Source organism: Mustela nivalis, assembly GCF_964662115.1.
Source record: "Mustela nivalis genome assembly, chromosome: 19".
Lineage (NCBI taxonomy): Eukaryota > Metazoa > Chordata > Mammalia > Carnivora > Mustelidae > Mustela > Mustela nivalis.
In genome coordinates, this window is record NC_139038.1 from 1,697,812 (window position 1) to 1,713,788 (window position 15,977).

General features: G+C 63.4%; 1 protein-coding gene and 1 long non-coding RNA gene across 6 annotated transcripts; one reads left to right on the forward strand and one right to left on the reverse strand.

The window, feature by feature from the left end:
* The first annotated feature begins 333 nt into the window (after positions 1-333).
* On the forward strand, positions 334-9,172 carry LFNG (LFNG O-fucosylpeptide 3-beta-N-acetylglucosaminyltransferase). 3 transcript variants are annotated; one of them, XM_082713804.1, is made up of 8 exons: positions 334-865; positions 5,304-5,352; positions 5,835-5,934; positions 6,023-6,176; positions 6,276-6,361; positions 6,782-6,947; positions 7,394-7,479; positions 7,950-9,172. In XM_082713804.1, the coding sequence occupies exons 1-8, from the start codon at positions 437-439 to the stop codon at positions 8,014-8,016; spliced, it is 1,137 nt and encodes a 378-aa protein (XP_082569930.1). In that variant the 5' UTR covers positions 334-436; the 3' UTR covers positions 8,017-9,172. The 3 variants fall into 3 exon arrangements, with proteins under 3 accessions (XP_082569930.1, XP_082569931.1, XP_082569929.1); XM_082713805.1 differs by having other exon boundaries at positions 6,785-6,947; XM_082713803.1 differs by having other exon boundaries at positions 6,023-6,361.
* Positions 8,875-14,545, reverse strand: LOC309854538. 3 transcript variants are annotated; one of them, XR_014306288.1, is made up of 4 exons: positions 14,387-14,545; positions 11,950-12,145; positions 9,733-9,956; positions 8,875-9,264 (listed from the first exon to the last, which is right to left on the reverse strand). It is a non-coding gene; the product is annotated as an uncharacterized lncRNA (long non-coding RNA). The 3 variants fall into 3 exon arrangements; XR_014306289.1 differs by having other exon boundaries at positions 11,950-12,142; positions 14,387-14,544; XR_014306290.1 differs by having other exon boundaries at positions 11,950-12,142; positions 14,471-14,533.
* Between the last annotated feature and the right edge of the window lie 1,432 nt (positions 14,546-15,977).

The following is a 15,977-nucleotide window of genomic DNA, read 5'->3' on the forward strand; positions in this document are numbered from 1 at the left end:
TGGCCAGCCTGGTTTCCCCTTCGGGGCCACCGGGGCGAGAGGGGCCGAAAGCCCCACGCCCCTCGGCCGCCTGCGGGGGACGACCTGGGCGGGGCGGGGCATGCACGTGCTCACAGGGGGCGGGGGCGACGGCGCCCGCCGGGCGGTTCCCAGACCCCTGCGGCGGCCCCACGTGGGCGCTGCGAGTCTCGGGGGTGGGGGGGCGGCCCGCTCGAGGCCCCGCCCCAGGGCCTGGTAGCCAGTGAGCGCGCGGAAGGGGCGGGGATTAGCAGGGGACCATGCCCACCGGGGGCGGAGTCCGGCGGGGGAACTTTAAAAGCGTCCGGCGCGGGCAGTGGACAGCTGAACGCGCCGCGGGAGCCGAGAGACTCGGCGCTGGTGTGCGGAGCAGGACAGGGCGCACCGGGCAGGGCGCGCCGGGGGCCGCCACCCCACCATGCTCAAGCGCTGCGGCCGACGCCTGCTGCTGGCGCTGGCGGGCGCGCTGCTCGCCTGCCTGCTGGTTCTCACAGCCGACCCGCCGCCGCCCCCTGTGCCCGCCGAGCGCGGCCGGCGCGCGCTGCGCAGCCTGGCGGGCCCCGCGGGGGCGGCCCCCGCACCCGGGCTGGAGGCGGCGGTGGCCCCCGCTGCGCTCGCCCGCGAGGTGCATAGTCTGTCCGAGTACTTCAGCCTGCTGACCCGCGCGCGCAGAGACGCGGGCCCACCGCCCGGGGGCGCCCCCCGCCCCGCCGACGGCCAGCCGCATGCCCCGGCCGAGTCGCTGGCGTCCCACGACGTCTTCATCGCGGTCAAGACCACTAGAAAGTTTCACCGCGCGCGCCTCGACCTACTGCTGGAGACCTGGATCTCGCGCCACAAGGAGATGGTGAGCCCCCACGGCCTCGGCGGGGTAGGGGGAGTGCCGTCTTGTGCTGCGGGTGGCGGTATCAGATGGGCGCCAGGCTGCACCTCTGTCCAGCTACGAGGAAAATCTAAGGGTAGCGACGCCAGTCCATCCCTTTCCAGCCGGGTCTGCTTGATGCGGCCACTCTTCCCATTAATTTGTGGAAGTGTCAGAGGAGGACCCGAGCCCATCCAACTTCCAGAGCCCTGGATGGTGTGCGTTGACCAGCTGCTGTTGCTTTGGTTGGTGTTGGTGTTCTCCGTGATGTCCCCCCCCCCCACCAACTATTGGAGTGCCTTACTAAGGAAGGTGCTGTTGTCCCCAAACCTCCCCCCAAGGCAGATTCTTGGTGGGGCATCCACCTGGGGCCCTGGGGAGGAAGACTCTTCCCTGAGTGTTGGAGTGGGGGGTTAGAACCCCCAGCAGAGGGCTGGTCCCCTCCCTCATCTGAGTCTTTGCCATGGGATGGGGGACAAGTCATTGTCAAAGAGAATTTGGAGTTGGGGTGTGTTGTTGAGTCCTGGAGAATCTGTCTCCAAAGAGAGCGCTGGATTTTGGGGGTCTGTGTCCCCACAACATGGGAGGAATCTTGTGATTCCTTCAGAGCCTGGAATCTTGTGCTCACTGCACCCTAGTTGAACACTGGCTTCCTACACATAATGAAGACACACCCCACTTTGAAAATCTCCCTGGAGGCTGCAGCAGAACGGTTGGGTTGGGGCGGGATGGGGCAGTGTGCACCCTGCCAGAGGAGGGGCAGCGGGGGAACAGCCCTGGGCTGGGAGATTCAAGGGACTAATTGGGACTTTGTGGTGAAGCTGAGAGACCCTTGGCCGGGGTGAGGGTTCAGAAAGGACCCCACACCTCTTCCTCACTGTTTAAACCTCACGGCCTGGGATCTGGTGGTGTGGATGAGCCCTGTTTTGGGGCAGGGTTCTGGTGAGGTCATGATGGGGGCTGGGGGGTGGGGAAGGGTTCTCTCTGGTTCCTGTATGGGGAGAGGGCCCTGGGAGCCCCGTGGCAGCTTCCTGGGAAAGCAGCATCCCCTTTCCCAGGGGCTCAGCAGGCCAGCGGGAGGGGGCGGCGGGGGCCATGGGTTTTGTTTGGCCGCCGGGCCGTTAGGATTCCCAGCGCCCGGCGGCTCTCACGCCGGCCGCTTGGGCAAGGTAACAAAGCCCCTTTCTCCGGCCTCTTGTGCACAGCTATGCGCTCCATGGGAACCGCCACTGGCGTGCTGACCACTCAGGTTGCCTGGTGATGAGGGGGCCGACGGGCCCCCCCCATCCCTGACTGACAGCCCTTGTGGGGCACCAGGCTGGAGCCCGGCACCCTGCCCCCCAGGACTCTGCCTCCCTGCCCGGTGACCTTTGGCAGCATTCAGCTCCTGCTGGGCCACCACCAGCTCTGAGCACCTCTCATCTTGGATTTGGGGGGCATTCTCCAGCAGAAGGGATGTGGTCCAGGGGTCTTGGGTACCAGTCCCAGCCGAGGTGGATAATCCTGGGCAGACCTGAGGACTTTCTGACCCCTGGTGTCTTCATCTCTGGCCAGGGACCAGCAAAACCTGGAGGTGGAGGGAATGAGCCCAGCAGTTTCGCAGGGTCGGGGTGGGGGTCTGTCATTCCCCTGGGCTCCGAGGTCCCTGTTGAAGGGCCACTCAGATTTCCTTCTTGCTGGCTAAACCCACCCAGGAGAGGCTGCGTCTGCCCCGGGCATCAGCTCATGTGTCACAGCAAGCCAGAGCCCTGCACATCGTGTTGGGGGGAGGGGGTCCCTGAAACTATCCCGACCAAGAGCCGTCCTCTCCCAGTCCTGTGCGTGGTGATTCAGACCCAGTCTGATGGAGGAGGAGATGCAGAGGAGTCAGGGCTTTGGTGGGGGAAATCCAGAAAGACTGTACAAGCTGAGAGTGGGCATCTGACCCACGTGGAGGGTCGGGGGACTTCCTGGAGGAGGTGCCATTTGAGCTAGACTGACAGTACTGACATGGGGCTTGTGTTAGAAACTTCCAGCAATTAAGGTGATGATGGGGAGGAGGGAAGGCAGGGGCGGGGGTTGGTCAACAGGGTCCACACTGTGACAGTACTCAAAGTCCAGGATGAGGGGCTGGACCTTTGGCCTTCCCCCACCCCTCCCAGGAGCAGGCCAGGCTGCTGCGGCTGCCACCACAGTGGCCACAATTGCTGGGGGAGAGCTTGGCATCCTGTGTTTCTTTGAATCGCAGCTCCAGGAACAATGCCGCTTCCTGTGGGTGTCCCCCCACACCCCCGCCCGCTCTGGGCCAGCCCTGCCGCCCTTGCTGCCCTGCTCTTCCTCCTCCAGCCCCATCGTTGGGGAAGTGGGGAGGAGGCTGTGGTGGTGGGAGGGTGGGAGCGGGAGGGGTTTCAGGCCCCGGAAGGTGCTATGACCACAGGCTGGAGGCCGCCCCTCTCTGGTCCCCAGTGTCCTCACTGTCCACTCAGGTAGTAATGGTGCCCGCCTCTCGGGGCTGTTAGGGAGACCAAAGAAGGGAGGGGGTCGCAGTGCTTTGCTCTGGGTACAGATGAGTTTTTGTGATGCCCATTTGACAGAGGGGGATACCGAGGCCCTGAACCACCAGGCAGCCTGTCACCTCCTCTGCTGGTTGCTCTGATAAGGGAGGCCAGGCGCTCTGTACCCTCACAGCCCCACCCTGCCTCGCACTCCTCTCCAGGCGGCCGGCTTGGCTCTTCCCCTAGCCGAACAAAGGTGACTTTAATCTCCATAGCCTTGGGCTGGGTTTTTAGGGCACCACCAAAGCGCGGGAGAACAGGCCCCGCTTGATCTCATTAAGAAAGCATTTTCCTTTTAATCCAGCGACGGCAGTGGCGCGTCTGCACTGGCCAGCCTCAGCCTCCCACAGCATTCCTGGGCTGCGAGGCTGAGGAGTGGGTGGGGGGCTGGGTGCGAGTCCGTGCGTGCGGGCTGCCTTGGGGTGCCTGCAGGGTTCTGGAAGGAGGGGGTGCGTGTATGGAGAGGGTGTCCACGGGGCCTGTTCCTTCTCTATGCTAAGCCTGTGATCAGCAGCTTATGGCTTCACCTGCGTGTGTGCTCCAGTCTGGGGTCAGGATGGCTAAGGAGCCAGGGCTGCCCGAAGGAGGGTGGGGACCCCAGGTGGGTCTCCCCGGTTCCCCGGTATGAACTGTGCTCTGGGCTTGCACGTGCTGGATCCTCCCTTGGACCCGTAAAAGGAAATTGAGGTCTGGTGGGCATGGATGTGGGTGGGGGGTCTCCTGCTGCCTGTGCTCAGAGTACCCGCCCCCCACCAGGCCCCAGGGTTTGCATTCAGCCTTGCCTGGGTGCGCTGGGTGGCACGCGCTGGGCGGGCCAGGCAGAGGAAGGAACATTCCTCCCCGTGTGCTGACGGGCCCAGGCGGGTGCCGGCAGCTCCTGGCCCCGCCCCGCATCCCCCCCAACCACTTCCTCAGAGCGATCCTGGCAGGGGTGGCCCTGTGCTGGCACAGGTAGAACCTTGATGTGGCCTTGGGCAAGGACTGTCTGCCCACCTGGATTTCCTTGCCTGAGCAGTGGCGGGCGGGGGTGTGTGTGGTGCTGGGCCTCAGGGGGGCTGGGGCATCCGCAGTTTCCCGCCTCAACCCTCCTGCCTGTTGGAGCCTCCTGAGAACAGCGGTGCTTTCTTAGGCTCAGACAAGGTGACCTCGCCGGCCTACTGGTCACAGTGCCGGGGGCATGGGGGCCCAGCTCTGAGGGCTGCAGTGCTGTGGCCCCACCCCTGCCCAGCGGACCCTTCGCCCGGCCCGGCCCAGTTAACCAGGCCAGCTGTATGGTAATGGGCCGCACGGCCACTCCTGCTTAACGCGGCCGAGTTAAGGCCAGCCCGGCGTCCCTCGCTGCGTGGCCTGAGACAAAGCCGGCGGACAATGCCTGGTGATTCATCCTCCCTCCGGGCCCTTTGTCCGCCGGGGCTTGGCAGCCGCCCAGCAGAGGCCTTTGTCCCTGACTGATTGAGACTTGGCTTCCCAAAGCCGACCTCCTCCGTCTGCCCCCCCACCCCCACGGCCTTCTGCCCCCTCCCACAGGCTGCGCGCTATGTCAATAAGGGTGTGTGCCCTGCCAGGTGCGCCGGGCGCCAGGAGCCGGTTACCTGGCGGGTGGGCGGGGTGCCCCACCTGGCTCGTGCCGGCACAGCCGCCAGGCGACCTTGGGCCCAGCTGTCGATGGCAGGGTAGGGCCTGCAGGAGTTCTGCCCACTTCTGCTTAGGCTGGGCACTTGAGACCCACTCTGTGTACCTGGGGAAATTGAGGCCCACGAAAGGGTGGAGAGTGGGCATGACTAGTTGGAGTTCCTGAAGCCCCAGAGTGCCTGGCTCTGCACCCCCTCGGTGGCCTCGGGACTGGGGGACAGAGAGCTGCCTGTTCAAGGCCACGTTTCTCCTTCCAGACGTTCATTTTCACCGACGGGGATGATGAAGCCCTGGCCAGGCGCACGGGTGAGCCCTGGACTTGGGGAGGCCGGGGTGGGGAGGGCTCCACTCCTGGGAAGAACTGTCCCCACCCCAGTCCCCTGCAGAGAGGTCTTGGAGGCCACGGGCCAGAGAAGGCCCTTTACTCAACCGGTTTGCTCATGCCCCGCCCCGCCACTGGGGGGGGCACACAATTCTCATGCAAATGAAGTCCTTTCAGCTCCCAGGCCCCTTTGAGCTGATGTGGCGGCAACAGGTGGCCGGTGCTGGGAAAAAGCCGCCTGAATGGGCAGGGGCGGGCCGGGGTTGCCCTGGAGGGGGTTGGGCTGGGGGGGTGTGCTGCTGTGATCACTAGGCCGTGGGCCCTGGGCCGGGGAGGGGGGCAGCGGGAGGAGGCCGCTGCAGGGCACAGCTCGGACCCAGGGCGCCCTGGGACAGTGGTCTGCTCCACCCTGCTCTGCTCTCACGGGCCAGCTCAGACCCGCTCACAGCCCCTCCCTTGCTCCCAGGCCACGTGGTCAATACCAACTGCTCAGCTGCCCACAGCCGCCAGGCGCTGTCCTGCAAGATGGCCGTGGAGTTCGACCACTTCATCGAATCAGGGAGGAAGTGAGTGCGGCCAGAGGAGCGCGCCCCCTCCCCTGGGGGTCCCCTCCCCCGCAGCCTCCCACCCTTGACGCCCTGGCCCTCTCTGCAGGTGGTTCTGCCACGTGGACGACGACAACTACGTCAACGTGCGGGCTCTGCTGCGGCTGCTGGCCAGCTACCCGCACACGCAGGACGTGTACATCGGCAAGCCCAGTCTGGACAGGCCCATCCAGGCCACGGAGAGGGTCAGCGAGAACAAGATGGTGCGTGCTCCGCCCTCAGGGGCCCGAGCCAGGTGGGCAGGGGGCCGAAGGGGTCCCCGGGACCTCGGGCGAGGGTCTCACTGTGCTCCCCTCCCGCAGCGCCCCGTCCACTTCTGGTTTGCCACCGGCGGGGCTGGCTTCTGCATCAGCCGTGGGCTGGCCCTGAAGATGAGCCCATGGGCCAGGTGAGTGCCCTGGGGTCCCTGCCCAGCAACGGGTGTCCCCAGCCTCCCATGCCCAGGTGGGCTGAGTCACGGTGTTCCCCCCCCATACACACACACCTGTACCTCTACCTCTGCTGGCTTCCCACCTGCCAGGTGCCAGACCCAGCTACCATTGGGCAGGGGCAGGATTCCTTTCTGTGCAGGCTGGGTAACCCCAGCTCTAAATTATCAGGCCAGTTCAGAGGAGGGCGCTGTGCAGGGGCTCTGGGAGGGTCGGAGCCGCTGCAGGCCGGCCTGTTGGTGTTCTGGTCCCCTCCCCTCCGAAGATTGTGCTCCTTCATCCCAGGCGGGGTTCTGCCTGTCTGTGGCTGCATCCAAGTGAGCTCCCTGTGGGCCGCCAGCGCCACCCTTGCTCAGCTGTCGGGCCCTCTCCCCCTGCAGCAGGGGCCACTTCATGAGCACAGCCGAGCGGATCCGCCTGCCGGATGACTGCACCATCGGCTACATCGTGGAGGCCCTGCTGGGCGTGCCGCTCATCCGCAGCGGGCTCTTCCACTCCCACCTGGAGAACCTGCAGCAGGTGCCCGCCTCCGAGCTCCACGAGCAGGTGCGCCTCCCGGGCCGCAGGGAACCAAGTGGAGTTGGGGGAGGGGGAGAGGGGAGTCACTGTTTTAAACCGGGAAGTCAGGAAGGGCCCCACTGTTGGCTGTCCCTCAGACACCCAACCCCACAGGCGGGACCCTGCTCCAATCCTGGGGGTCACACCTACTCTGTGCCATTTGGGGCCTCTCTTGGCCCCAGCTGGTGACTCCGCTAGCCTTTGCTGAAGCCCCTACCCTAGACTTCATTCCTCGGTTCTGCATAACAGGTGGGTTGTACCACACACGCCCAGCCCCACGAAGCCCGAAGCCCGGGACTGAGGCCTTCCTTCCTGGTCTGGGGAGGGCGGAAGGCAAGGCTGTCCCCTTGCACAGAGCCCCATAGAAAGCCATGGACAGAGCTGGGGGTATGGGGGTCTCTCCTGGTCTCACCTGCCCAACCCCCCCCCCCCAGGTGACCCTCAGCTATGGCATGTTTGAGAGTAAGCGGAATGCCATCCACATGAAGGGGCCATTCTCGGTGGAGGCTGACCCATCCAGGTGAGGAAGCAGGCCCAGAGAGAGGCTGGGCCTGACATCGGGTCCCCCAAGGGTCTGCTGAGGCCAGAGGGGTGCTGTGGAGAGGGGTCTGCTGGGGCAGGTCTGCTGGGGTCAGGAGGTTGCCCTAGGTTTGGGGTTCTGCTGGGGCCAGTCTGCTGGGTCCGGTCTGTTGGGGCTGGTCTGCTTGGGCCAGGGGGATGCCCTGGGTGGGAGCATCTGGTGGGGTCGGGGGATGCCCTGGGTTGGGGTCTCTGGTGGGCCTGCTAGGGCCAGAGGGGTGCCCTGGGGGGTCTGCTGGCGCTGGGGGTTGCGCTGGGGCCGGAGGAGTGCGTTGCGAGGTCTGCTGGGGTGAGGGGGATGCTCTGGGTGGGGGCATCTCGTGGGGCCAAGGGGGGGTGCAGTGGGGGTCTGAAGATGGGGGCTCCGCACCTCCTCCCCACACAGACCCACCCCCTCCTCTGTCCCCACAGGTTCCGCTCCATCCACTGCCACCTGTACCCAGACACACCCTGGTGTCCCCACACCGCCGTCTTCTAGCAGCCATGGTTGAAACCCCGTCCTCGGGCGCCCCTGGTATCCAAAGGGCCCGGGGACCCGTTGTAGAGCCGCCCTGGCCTTGGCATTCGAGACTCCCCCAGGGCTGTGCCTGCGTGTGCGCACCACGTGCAGTCCGCGGAGCAGGCTGCTGGGCAGTTCCGCTCTGCTGAGGAGCAGGCGATCGTGCTGCTTGTCTGCTCCGCGGGGCCGCCGCCTCCTGAGCCCCATCCCAGCAGGATGGGCAGCAGAGGTCACCCTGCAGGCAGTTTTATTATTGCGGGGTCTCTGGGCAGCATGGGGTCAGGGGCTGCTCTGCCGGGATAGGCAGGTGCCTTTCCCTTCCTGTTCGTTGCAGGCTGGGGGCTGGGGGACCCTTTCTCTGGAGATCCCGGACCCCCCACCTCCAAACCCCCAGCACAGCTGAGCCACACTCAGTGCACAGAAAGAAGCTGGGTTTAGGAGGAGTGGCCCAAGTCCCCTGTTCCTGCTGGCTCTGGACTCCAAGGGACAGCAGACAGCACCTGCGTCCTGCCAGCACCACCTCTGGCCCCCATGAAGTCCCTAGTGGCTGTGGGGTGAGGGGAGTAGGGGCTCCCCTCCTGACCGTCCTGGGTGGGTAGTCTTCCCAGTCCTCATGGTTTCTTTGTCTCCCCGTGTTGGGAAGACAGAGCTGAGCATTTCATCTCTCGAAGCAGAGAGAATGTCGCCCATAGTGGGCGTGTCTGTAAATATTTGTGACAGTAATTTTTTACTGTGCTTTTTTTTCATAAGGGGGTGGATAAAAGGGTATTTTTGTCTGTTTTTCGGGGGGGTGGGGTGGGGCAGGGCGGGTGTTATTTTATCTTTTCTGTGGATCAGAAAAAGCAGAAGCCAAACTTGAGATAATCTTTGTTGTTCAAAGCGGTGGAAAGCCTAGCCCCCCGGCGTATTTATGTGTCCCTGTGTGCAGACTGCCTGCGCCCCGTCCTGCACGTTACCTGTCTCCCGCAGGCCCGGTGTGGCCCACCGGGCCCGTGGCGTGTGTTTTGTCTTCTGTTTTTCTTTCTGCAAAGACAGAGCTTGGAAAGCGACGGATAATGGAAAAGTTCTCAGGGAATTGAAGTGTGGTTGCCATGGTGACGTCCTTTGCTGTGAATAAAGGTGCTCTTTGGGGCAACCCCCTGGGGTCCTGATCTTGCTGGAAGTTGGGTCTGAGAAAGCAGGTCTGCCCTAAGGGGCTCCCAGGGGCCTGGAGGCCTGTGTGTGCTCCTGTGGGGGAAGGAAAGGAGGGGGTCTAAAGAACAGCTTGGCAGGAGCCTGAGAGGCATGGCAGGTCGCAGGGCACCGTGGAGGGGACGGGGGTGGGGGTGGCTGGATCCACAGGTCTCCCCAGAGGAGCAGTCCGCCTGTGCAGACCCAGGCTTCCCCGCAGGAGGGACAGGGGCTCGCCGTCGCCCAGCCTGATCTGGCTTCAGCCCCATCACAAACCCACAAGAGGCCATATTCTTGTCCCATGATGCAGATGGCAAAACTAAGGCTCAAGAGCCAGTGACAGCCAAGGTCAGTGACCTGGGCTGGGGCGGGGGGTGATCAAGCGCTCAAACTCAGGCCTGCTGGTCTTGGATCCTGGCCTCCCCTTGTGCCAGGGACCCCACACTCTCCTCCATGAAGGGGCTGCATGGCTGGACCGGTCCCAGAGCTGGGCCCCCAGGAGGCTGGGCAAGGATTCACACTGACCTTGTCTTCTGTCTGCTCCTCCATGCCGCTTCCTCCTCGAATGCAGCCTTGGTGGGCGGCAGGGATGGGCAGGAGCTGCTGCCGCCTCAGCTGGGGACATCCCTCAACGCCACCATCTGGGGTGGGGGGAGCTGTGTTCCTTCTTCCTCACGCGGTGCCCGCTCTCCTCCTGGCCTCCAGGCTCCCAGGGCCATGCACGCTGGCCGCTCTGCTCCACGATGAGCCTTCTCAGCATGTCGGAATAAAGACAGGCGCTCGCCAAGGGCCTCCTTCCCCCACCCCTGACCTGTCAGGGACGTAATGCCAGTTCCATGCCCACGAGCTCCTTGCTCACATACTCAGCACCCCCAGATGCAGCGTGGAGTCAGGGATGCCCCCCGCCCCTTGCTGGTAGCTCCTTGGGCCTGGGGCAACTGGATGGGGCCTGACCCCACACCTTGGCCTTGTGCAGCCCTGAGTCAGCAGAGTGGTTTGCAGAAGGGCTGGGAGGGAGCAGCTGCCCGGGGGATGTGGGCAGTGACTGGCAGTGACTGGGACGGGGTTGGGGGGTGGTGAAGGAGGAGCCCTCAGCATCTCAGCCCGATCCCTGTCCGGAGGGCACCCCATCGGCACCACATCTCAGCTGACGGGGCAGAGGTCATCCTCGCTGACATGTTGGGTTAAGGGAGCTGCTGGGGCGGGGGTGGGGGGGGCCAGTCACCTGCAGGCAGAGACCAGCGTCACCCGGGGTGATCAGAGGAGCCTTCTGGCCTTGCTCCAGGGTAGACCCAGGGCCCCAGCCTCCCTGCAGAGCTGGTGGCCCTGAGGCACACAACGTGGCTTGGCAGCCCTCACAGGGACAGGTGGAGGCTGCCCCAGAGCTGGGGATGTATGTACGTGGTCAGCACCACTGGTCCAGACTGTCCCCTGTGGGGAGGAGGCACTGGGCCCTCGGAGGAGTCGTGACCTTCATCGGAGAATGGCATAAATGAGCCCCTAGGGCTCTGGACCTGGGAGGTGTCCCAGAGTGGCAACAAGCACCAGGGGCCCTTCCCTCTTCCCAAGGAGAAGGCCAGGGAGGTCAGTTCCTCCTCAGAAGGGGAAGCAGGTCCAGGAGAACCTTCTGGGAACTGGGCAGCCTGATTCCTCCTAACTGCTGCCCTCAGCGGGGTGAGGAAGGGGCCCTCCCCTAAGATGAGTCACAGCAGAAGCACTGACCTCTCTTTGCCCCCAGGGCAGGACTGAGGATTGTCCTGCCCCTGCCTGCCCTCCCCCTGGGCTAGTGGCTGGCCTACTGGGCTGCCCAGCCCCTCCCAAACTGCCCATTGTCTGTGGGCTTTCCAGAGAAGGAGTAACACAGCAACATGGGGGCTGCTGGGAGCCCCCCGCCCCGTGTTGCCTGGTGGCTGAATGCAGAGCCAGGTTCAGGAGGGACTGAGTGGGGCGGGGTGTGTGTCCTCCCTGCTCAGTTTAAACACACCTCCCTCCACCTGGGGCCATCCCAGCCGTCTGACTTAACCCGGACCTCAGATGGGTTTCTGGAGCAGCAGCTGGAAAGGAAGGCTTGACCGAGCGGGTGGGGGAGGCTGCGGTCTGGGTCTCAGCACAGCCCTGGGCAAACTGCAGCGGTGGGATGGCCCCGGGATGCCTGGAAGCCTGGGAGGGAGGAGGACAGCAGGGGACTGGGTCACAACCCTTCTGTGACCTGGCCCAGACTACCCGCAGGCAACCGGGGCTTGTCCGAGGGCTCCCTTCCCTCTGGGGGTTTCAGCCCGTCCTGCCCCAGCTGGACCCAGGCTGAGGGGGTAGGGGGATGACCAGGGCCCGCCCCATCTTTTTGTCAGACCAACTGGACTATACTGCTGCTGCCCAGGCCCAGAATGTTCTTAGAGGTGACCCCCCCCTGCCAGAGCCCCTTCTGAGCCCAGCACTTGGTCCATCACTAGGAGGAATCTAGGGGCCTGGGGGGCTCCTGTCAGCTCCCTCGAGGTGCTCGAGGTCATGTCAGCATAGAGTTGGGAGCTTAGGGCTGGGGCTGCTCTGCCCCCACATTCCCCCTACTGGCCCTGCACAGGCTTCTGGAACCACCCCTACTCAGGTGCAATCCAGCTGGGTCCTAGTGAGAGCTGGTGGTTTCTTGCCCTGCCCAAACTGACCTTCCCCAGGACCCACCCGCATCCTGGGGCAAGCCCCATTCCTGCCCTCCAATGTTCACATCAGGAACCTGAAAATTCTTACCAGTATATGGTTCACGTAACCCATGTAAGGTCAAGAGGCAAACTCTTGCCGTGGGCAGCAAGGCTGCCATCCCACGCGCTGATGCGGGGCTGGCCAGTGCATGTCCTCATGGCCTGTCCTGGTGGGATCGTTGGGTCCGCCACTCAGCAGAGCCACAGTGAGCCCCAGACCAGCAGCACTTCCGTCAGGGGAACTGCTGGGAAGGCAGAATGTTCTGAGCTCCAGGCCAGGTTCCCCCGCCACCTCCCACATCTCCCGTCCTCTGAGGACCCAGCGCCCCCTGCTGGACATCCGTCTGCCTTGCTCCTGAAAATGCTCTTTGCACCACTGGACGCACCCTCCTCCTCCCTGACCTCCCAGGGTTGGGATCACAGCACCTGCTTCCCCTCCCCTCAAGGGGTTATCGAGGGCCCCTCCTCCCGGGGTCTGTTGGCTCCTGGCTCACAGGCGCTGTCACATGGCTCTTGCATCCACTTCTGGTCTTTGCTGTCTGTGATCCTTCCTACACCTTTGGCCTCCTTGGCCCCAGCCCTGCCTCCTTGGTCCCCACTGCGTAGTCAGTCCCCAGATGTTGCCTGCCCCATGACCCCACTCTGCCTCCACCTCCCTCCCTCCCATTTCCTGACTCTGCTGGACCCCCCCAGCCCCCTCACACCTCACGGGCTCGCCCACCCCTGCTTGAAGTCCCAGGTCCAGTCAGGCCCGTGAACTCACTTTCACCTCCCTTGGTCCCTTGGTTCCTCATCCTCTCTCAGTCAAGCCTCTGGTCTCTGACCTCCTGCACCTGCCCTCTGCACCTGGTCAGCTGGACAGAAACACTGCCCTCCGGGGAGTCTCACCCTGAGTTCCAGATGGAGCCTTGGGCCTTTGGGGAATCTCCTGTCCCCACTTTGTCCCTGCTCTCTGGCTCTCCCACAGCCCCAGGGCAGGGGGCTGCACTTTCTCTGCCCCCAGCCCCCACCACTTCCTCCGGCCTCCATAACTCCTGAGACAACCCCCACCCATGGCTGCCCAAATGCTCGGACCACTAGGCCAGCAGGGGGGTCACGCTCCTGTCTATGGCAGCCACCCACCCCCACTGTGACCTGAGTCCCGCCCTTCTTGGTCTCAGGAACACCACTGTTGGTCCCAGACACTCTTGTCCAAAGACATCTTAGGTTCAACATGTCTAAAAGCGGACCACTGACCCCCTGATCCCAAACCTGCTCCCACCCCAGCTGCCAATCTCCATTTATGATGACAGACCCTCCCACCCCGCCATGGCCACAGGCAAACCCCACACCCCCACACAGGGTGCCAGGAAGCGCTGATGGCATTTCTTCCAGAACCCGGGACTCACCACTCCTCGGCTGGCTAGCACCGTGCCTGGGCTGCCCTTAGCTCTAGCCTGCACCATGGCCCAGGCCCCCTATCTGCTCTCCTGCTTCTGCCCTGGCTCCCTTCCTGACTCACCAGCTAGGGCCATCCTGCTAAAACAAAGGTGAGGGGCTGTCAGTCCGCTCAGAGGCCCCACGGTTCCCGCCTCTCACAGAGCCCGTCTCCCAGGCCTTACGAGACCCACAGGCCCTTTGGGATCCTTAGTCCTCTGCTTCCTCTCAGACCACTCTTCTCTGCTGTCCACTCCAGCGACCCTCGCTTCCTTGTGTGAACACACCAGGCATGTATCTGCCTCAGGACCTTTGCACTGGCTGTTTTCTCTACCCAGATATCAAAACCTGCTTCCCTCGTGGGCCAAAAGAGTAACCCCCGAAGATGTTCACATCTTCACCTCCCCAACCGATGAATAGGTCACCTTCATGGCAAAGGGGACTTGTAGATGTGAGTAAATGAAGAACCTCAAGACAGGAAGATTATTACCCTGGACTATCCAGGTTGGTCCAGTGCAATCACAGAGGTTCTTAGGAGAGTGAGGTGGGAAGGTCAGGAAGATGGAGGGGCTGTGAACCAAGGAATGGGGCCACTTCTAGAACTAGGATGTCACTGTGCCCTCCCTGACAGGGAAATTGAGGTCCAAGAAGGGTGGGGAGTGCCTGGGTTCTTTCCCTCCTGGGGCTCTCCTGCCTTTTGGGTTCCTTAGTCCCAGGTCCCCAGTTCACTCTCCTTACTACCTGGCACCCTAGAAGCCTCCGATGTCTCCACCCCTCGGCACTCAGCGTCCGCTCTTCAGGGCTGACCAGTTCTGGGACCCCTGCCCCCGGAGCCGGATAGGTCAGGGGCTGGAGACCCGAGGCCGTGGGTGTGCCCTCTAGCCCAGAGAGCCCCTTCCCAACCCCTGCGCTCACAGCAACGCCGCCAGAGCCTCGTGTCTTCCACGGGGCTCTGCAGGGGCCTCGGCCACCTGGGCCCCGGGCGTTGGAGACCTAGGCTTTCCTGGTCAAAGGGCGCGTCCTCCCAGTTCCGCGGGGCTCCGATCCCCCTGTGAGGGAAGTGAGCTCACCAGCAACCCTCCAGAGCTGCGCGCGGGATCATGCGGCGCCTTCCAGAGTCCATTCCTCAGATGAGGACAAGAATGACAGCTAACCTTAAAAATAAAGCAGCCGGTTTTCCCAGCGGCGAAGCGAGCTCGCTGGGGTGGACGCCGCAACAAGGACCCACACCTGAGGCGGAACAGCAAACACGCCCAGAGCCAAGGGGCGGAGCCTGTTTATATATGGCGGGGCGGGGGGTGGGCTGTCCCCGACGGGAGCCCATTGGAGGACACCCGAGAGGCGGCTTCTCATTGGCTGGGCTGCTGCAGGGCGAGTAGACACCTGGGTCCTCGCTTTGGGTGGGCAACTGGGTGCGAGGTTGGTTGCGGGCGGGGCCCTGCCGGCCTCCCAGCGCACTCCGGGTCTCCTTCCCTCCTTTCCCCGCCACCGTCCCACCTGGGGAGGCCAGTGACTGGAGGTGCACCCACAGCAGAGGCCCAGGACACGCTCCTCCCCAGCACCTGACGTTGCTCCGACCTGGCTGCCTCCAACACCCCTGCCCAGGGCCAGGCCTATCCGCTCCGCAGGCGACCGAAGGGTACTCCGCACGGGCATCCCCGGCCGCTCCAGGGCACGTCCAGACCGCAAAGAGAGGCCTTTAGAATCTCAAGACGACTGCTCTGGCCCATCCAGCAACCCAACCACCCCCTCCCCGGGACTCTCTGGTAGGTTCCCCCCTTCTAACCCTATTCCCCTCTGGCGAACTGGGCCTCCCCACCACCTTAGGGCGTCTCTCAGCTACCCAGCACGCGACCACACTGTCCCCAGGACCTGGCAGGAGCCAAATCAAGGCAGGAAAAGAGCCGTTTTTTAAAATTTGTTTATTTTAAAACATGAAACTCAAGCTGAATAGAAACCACAGAAATTACATTGACGAGATTTTTAGTTATCTGCCAAGAAAATAAAGCCCCAGAGAAACAAAAATCAAACCCCAAACCCAGTTAAAAAACAAACAAAAAATAAAAATAAAAAACACAGCGACAGCACATACGGCCATGGCCCTAGGGAGGTTGGAGGAAGATGCTGGAGGAAGATGCCGAGTGGTTCGGACCTCAGTTCCCCCTTCCCGCTTAGGGCCCTAAATCACACGGTGGGGGTGGGGTGCAAGGGCCAGGAGAGGACCTGGGAGGGTGAGGGTCTTAACAAAATTTTATCGAGTGGCATGTTGTGTATAAGGAAGTGGTACAGCGCACAACCATTTCGGTCAAAAAAGCCCCAGAGAAGGTGCTGGCCCCTGCAACCGCCCCCCAACTGGAGCCCAGGGAGGCTACCTGCCGGCCTCCCACGGGGGGCTGGGCAGGGGTCCGGGCTAGGGAGAGAATGGTGCTTGGGCTGGAATTGCATAGTGAGATGGGGTGGGTGGACACGGCAGAGGGTCCTGTGGGGCTTCAAGACCCTGGGGGCGCCTCCCCCCCACCTCCCCTGCAGGTGTTGCAGGGCCTGTGGGGACCAAGGCTGGGAAGGGATGGGGAGAGGTCACTGGGATGGGGACTGGTTAGGAAGAGGACCCTGAAAACTCAGAACAGAAAGAAAACCAATGGCAAGACCTGCTCCCCTCCA

What these genes read in the sequence shown, in the direction of transcription:
- LFNG (XM_082713803.1), top strand. Translation starts at nt 437, where the DNA reads ATGCTCAAGCGCTGCGGCCGACGCCTGCTGCTGGCGCTGGCGGGCGCG. An exon ending in TTCATCGAATCAGGGAGGAA is followed by an intron (nt 5,935 to 6,022) that starts GTGAGTGCGGCC and finishes CCCTCTCTGCAG; the next exon opens with GTGGTTCTGCCACGTGGACG. An exon ending in CCTCCGAGCTCCACGAGCAG is followed by an intron (nt 6,948 to 7,393) that starts GTGCGCCTCCCG and finishes CCCCCCCCCCAG; the next exon opens with GTGACCCTCAGCTATGGCAT.